The 6,000-nt window shown below is 37.2% G+C and overlaps 1 protein-coding gene across 5 annotated transcripts in view; it reads left to right on the top strand.

Moving 5' to 3' along the window:
- Positions 1-5,662, top strand: part of Abd-B (Abdominal B) — an 80,033-nt gene extending 74,371 nt beyond the window's left edge. For all 5 annotated transcript variants that reach the window (XM_066392527.1, XM_066392524.1, XM_066392523.1 and 2 more), the window contains one exon: positions 4,106-5,662. In XM_066392527.1, coding sequence (XP_066248624.1) covers positions 4,106-4,509 — 404 coding nt within the window. In that variant the 3' untranslated portion in view covers positions 4,510-5,662. The remainder of the gene's footprint in view (positions 1-4,105) is intronic.
- Positions 5,663-6,000: the final 338 nt, after the last annotated feature.

A 6,000-nucleotide genomic window follows, 5' to 3' on the forward strand; every position in this document is an offset into this window, starting at 1 on the left:
TAATTAATTTACATAAATCACAGGGCCGTGCCATTTTATACGGGGCAATTATTGTTGTAGAAAAATAAATTGTCAATTAGCCTCAATGCCGTTCTGAGTAATTTATTACGTTTGTTTGGCTTTTGGTGAATTATTACGGTTTGGCAGTTCCAGTCACGGCAGCTAGGTGGCGCCACAATGCCGGATTTATGCCCCTGGGCAGTTACTTCTGCCTCCTTTGAATAATCGATATTGATGTCTCAGGCTTAGATTACTTGGGAAAGTTTTTTTCCAATTTTTGTGCCCTTTTCCTCTTTTTTTGTGCATTTTTTTTGATTCCATATTTAGCTGCAACAGTGGCAAATAGTGAAAGGTTGAGGCGTGTTCTTAAGCCGCACGTATAAAACTATTGTTTAACAATGTTGACAATAAACAATAAATAACATGTATAATATATAATATATATAATAACTTAAGCTAACTCGATTAGACCGGTTTATTTACGCTACTGGAAAATGTCGCCACAATTAAAATGATAATGTCTTTTGACAATTATCATTTTAATTCATATCAAGTAGTTCCTGAGGAGTGACGCGGACATTTTCGGACAGTAAATCACTAGACTGAGTGGTTGAAGAGGTATATAAATAAGTAAACAAAAATAAGGAAAACGATAAACTGTCATAATTGGGTTCAGTCAGCTGAACATTTTTAACACATTTTATGGCTTAGGTCAGTTTTATGACATAGTAAAAGTGCTTTATAACTCTAACGTACTACTACGGTACGTCAAGTTTAAGGCAATGACTCTCTCTTTTAGAATGACATAAAAATTTATGTATTTGTTTCACCGTTTCGTAACGTTACGTTTGTGATGACTTTGTGATTTTGTTATCACGGGAGGTACTACAATCATAGCGTTTGCAAGAAGAATAACACACTTTTTCCCACTCTATATAAAGAAAATCAAAGCCATGAAACGGGGTAACGGCCCTCAAGTTCTCGTTAAAAATACGTAAAACGTGTAAATGCCCGGACAGCCGGCGAAAATATTAAATTCGTCCGGGAATTTAAGTTGAGAAATGGCCTTTGTGACTGCGTTTCGCACACCTCCAGACGGGTAAATCCGAGCGTGGATTTTTAAGTTTCGTTGTTACAAATTTAATACGCAGTTTTAAATAGGTATAAATATATTGGTGACTCGATGCGTTCCTTCCGCCAAGAGCAATGTTGCCTTCAGAAAATTTCTCACGCTTCAATCTGCGTGTCTCTGATCTCTTTTACGTTCCGAACACCAGAGTTACCACAGTGTTGTCGAGAAATCTGGACGCCTCAAGAACCCCACCGCAATGGCGCAATGTTACCCTTTAACTAACTGGTGCGGATGCGACAGAACGGTGACGTAACGGTTATCCCCTGCTTAAAGTTTTTCCATAACCTGCCTTTCCTGGATTTTAAGACGCATTTTAAGCATAATTAAACCAAAAAAGAAAACGTTTCGAGCACATAAAAATAAATGTTTTAAATTAAAAAAAATTCTTCCGCCCCTGCTTCATACTAATTTTTAATTGATGCTTTCCCTCCTAATGAACCTAAATATTATGGCACCATTGGCAAAAAGCTTCATCTTCAGCATTTAGCATCAATCCATCCTTCTTCGTCCGTCGTTTAACGACCGCATAACAGCCCGATTCTCGTCGATGACGTCAGGATCGTAGGATGGTCACATGACGGTTACACAGCTGATGATCACTTGTCACGCACTTTACGGTCGGATGCCGAAGACCCGAAAGAGAAAGGGAGAGATGAATGAATTGAAATTTGTGTTGGTGTCTTTGTCTTTCTATTCTGTTGATTTTCGTTTTGTAATTTGAGTTGGGCCCCGGAGGTACTTTTTCAGGAACAAAAAAATGACCATAAATGTACGGGGCGTTTCGGGATTTAATCTGAAAACCGTAATGTGATACTCGTAAAAATAGAAATATGCCATCAGATGATCACATAGTGTTCAAACTTTTCTTGAATCTGACCACATGTGTCAGTTTTTGGCGCTTATTAGCGTTTTTTTAGCAACGAAATTAATTCAAGTTAGATTTTTCCAAGGGCTATTAAGCCTCTAAATGATGTTACAACGGAATGAATGAAAAGTTCAATAAAAATTCTATCTTTTTAAAATTTATTTATTTAATGTATTAATTATTACTTTTAATTTATTCAGTGGTGCAATGACCATTAATGTTAATGTCAACAGTTGTGATTCATTTCTTGTTGATTGAAGATTGATTTTGCTTAAATATTGTGAGCTACCTCCTACATATGTACACATACATGTGTAAATTAAATTAAAAAATTAGACATTTTTGAAAACACCCTGTAATTTTTATTGGCCAAAAAACGATAATGCGTTAAATATGTTCCGAGATACTGAACCGAAGTCGCTAAATGGCATTACAATGATAGTTCTAAAATAATCGAAGCTATAAAGTGCAGTGGTTCAAAAATGACCAATTCTGCACAGCATTTTCCTTTACTTTGAGACATTATTTTTATTTCATTATTAGTGTACGTCATTGATTTCCGGCATCGGGCAAGAGCTATCTGAAATACGAGCTCTCAAAAAGGACTAAAAAAAAGCACCGTTCTGACAATTTTCATGACCAGTTTCGCTACATCTTCCTATCTCTCACGCTACCTCTGCTCTACCTTCCTACCACCCCCTCAACCCTCCTACTTTTTCTTTCAGCATCGTTCCTTTTTTCCTCAATGCAATACCACGACATTCTGTCGTGATAGGTGATACTTTAGTCGGATTGGGGTACACAAATACATCGGGGTCATCGTATGCATGCTTTTATCGGCTGACGTAAAATTAGTGATTGCACACACCTACATACGTATGTTTTTATACCAATTAAGCAACAGAGTAAACTGTCGTCCAGCCAAAAGTCTGTAGATCAAACTGCAAAATTTTTGTCGGCCAACAGTTTAGCTTGTTGCTTAAGGGCTAAATTAATATGCTGCCAACTTTAACTGCGAGCTAACTTCTACAAGAACATCGAAATAATATTGCCTGTAGATATTGGTCAGATTTTAGGTTTCTGTGAACATTAAGAATCTGACCCCAATTGGCATCAAGGCGACGGTACCAGCACTATTAGAAAAATTAAGTTTCAAATATTAGCCAACACGTAAAAACAGGTTTAGGAAGCATCAGCGTTCAACCGATGATGTGTGTGCTGATCTTCCATTTGCTCACAAGACACAAAACCAACTTGTGGTGTTCAATGTGGCAAATCTTCAGATGCAAATTTTCTCTGGCATTTTTACCTTCAAGCAAAAAAAGGTATTTGCCATGTGGAAATACGATATCCCGCGTCTTTTTTCATATTTAATAAGCTGTATATTAATAATTCTATTCGTACCTATTCATTCGTACCGTTCATTCAGTACGGCCGATGCCTTTAGAATCGCCCGTGTGGCGTGACTAATCAAGAGACAGGCCCTTTTAGTGGACGCCACTTGTTGATACAAATCGATAGACGTTTTAGAACGATCGAGTAGCCTTTTCGGTGGCTGTAAAGTACTTTTCAATTAGTTCCATTGATTATGAACTGTAAGTGGTTTAGACAAGCTATTGCTGAACGAATATAGGTATAATGTACATAATTATCAATCTATCCGCTGTTATTGGAGATCAAGCGAATTTCCTATTTTCTTAATTCCTTTCCACAATAATCGCCCTGTGGCGCAACTAATCAGTTCGATGAAGTCGCTGATGCAAGCGGCTGAATGGCACTAATCGGTGACGCGACGAAGTGGTCGGTCTGCAGGTTACAGAAACTGTTACCTGCAGCTATTTAGGTATAACTGGAAAAATCGAGTTTTGTTTTTTCTCTTCCTAAGCACCTAATTCCAGGACAATCTTGAAGTTTGGTATAGGGCCCATCATAAAGGCAAGCGAAGTCGAGAATCGTAAAAAGACTTGAGGTGCGTTGCGAAAAATTAACTTTCAGTACCCACTACAAATCAATATTTTGCACAACACTTTAGTTTGTTTGGGTTAAAAAACCGATCAAATTGGAAATCTCCTATCATAAATACCCTAACCGGTTTATTTCTTTTCCAGGTTCGTTGGGTTCCATGGGCGTCAGTGTTTCCTGCGGCGGCGGCACCAACCCCCTGGAATGGACCGGCAATGTTACGGTGCGCAAGAAGCGCAAACCTTATTCCAAGTTCCAGACCCTGGAACTGGAAAAAGAGTTCCTCTTCAACGCATACGTGTCCAAACAGAAGCGATGGGAGCTGGCGCGGAACCTGAACCTGAGCGAACGACAGGTGAAAATCTGGTTCCAGAATCGGCGAATGAAGAACAAGAAAAACTCTCAAAGGCAGGCTTCGCAACAACAAAACAACAACAACTCGGCTACGAACAACCAGAATCACCATCACCACCCGGGTCACCTGCATGCGCAGCCGCATTTGGTCAGTCACCACGTTTCGGCTAACGGGGCTTTGAAACATCATCAGTGACCTATGGGGTTTACTGGGGTGGTACTGGGTAATGGGTTAACCGCCTGAGTTGGGAGGCATTTTTTTCTGTTCTTTGCAGTGCCAAAGAGGTATTGAGAATAAGTTTGAGGTTAGGGATATGACGAGGTTTTCCAGAACCTTTTATACAGGGCTTGTGCAAAAAATCGAAACTGTGCAAAGCACACACAATTTTTCCAATTTTTTTTAACGGATTTTTCATAGTTTCTAAGGATTCATATTATGAATGCAAAAGACTTAAAACAAACTTATATTAAGTTTTAAATTATATTTTTACGTATTATTGTTTCGCTGTTGATTTTTGTACAAAAAATGTGATGATGATATTAATTTTAACGTGTACCTAACATTTTGAATTCAAATATTTTTAAATGCCATTCGTTTGTTGAAAAAGATTTCAGAGTTTTAGTGCAATTTGAATTTTTATAGGTACTTAAGTTTTGCGAAGGCTCTCTGTTTGTTTTTGCCATTTTTTTATTAATGTTTTTGATTGTTGGCAACCGACAAATTGTTGTGGTTATACCGATATTTTCTTCCGAATGTAATTGTTAACAAAAAGCTCTTACAATGAAACAGACCTTTAGATTATAAGGATTGAGGTGTAAATATGTCGACTGTCATTTTTGTCCTTAGGTGTTAATTAATGGTATGTTGAGATAATGATGTAATCAGTGTTGCCTATTTAGCCTAAATGTATAGTAAATTATTAAAAATATAGAACGCTTAAACAATAATCGCCATATTTTCTGTGTTACTTAAGTTTCTCTGATTTTTCCCCTTCAATTGTAAATATTATTTGTGTATATCTTTATAGCTTAATGTAAAATATTTATGGAAATACCCTTTCAGCAAGGAGAATTCCTGATGAGCGTTTCGGTCATCAAACCGCTTGATGTATCGTCACTAAAATTCATGTAATATATTTGAGAGAACTTCTCTAGAAAACCGAATTTCATTGTAAACTATAAACTTATATCCAGCCCTTATGGTACCTAAGTGTTTCTTCAGATAATAGTCCACACAATGGGAAAGGTAGCCAGAGGAAATAAAAATTGTCCACTTGCCCACTTTCCCTTAAGACGTTTCATATTTAAGATAAATCAAAATGTAAATATTCCAAATGAATAAATTGAATGCGAAGTACAAGAAAACGTTTGTTTTAAGACCTTTTTTCCGCTTTAGTTCATCCCCTAAAAAATGCTTTTAATTAGAGATAGATGGCGACTGTGTGTAAGCCTAATCTTTTATCGATTTCTTCATTTCCCCGACCACTAGATAGCTCTTATGTCTCTTGGAAGCAAATCACACTACATATCAATATCTAAACAATAATTTTTAAAAACGTATCTGAATAAATATATTAATTAAAAAAGCCTCTTATTCCACATTTAAGAACGGTGTAATTTAGCCAGAACCAGCCCATCCCAACCAGTTCCCAAGAACGCCCATGTGACGCCATGCGCTCCTAATAAC

This window comes from Euwallacea similis, chromosome 8, assembly GCF_039881205.1.
Source record: "Euwallacea similis isolate ESF13 chromosome 8, ESF131.1, whole genome shotgun sequence".
Lineage (NCBI taxonomy): Eukaryota > Metazoa > Arthropoda > Insecta > Coleoptera > Curculionidae > Euwallacea > Euwallacea similis.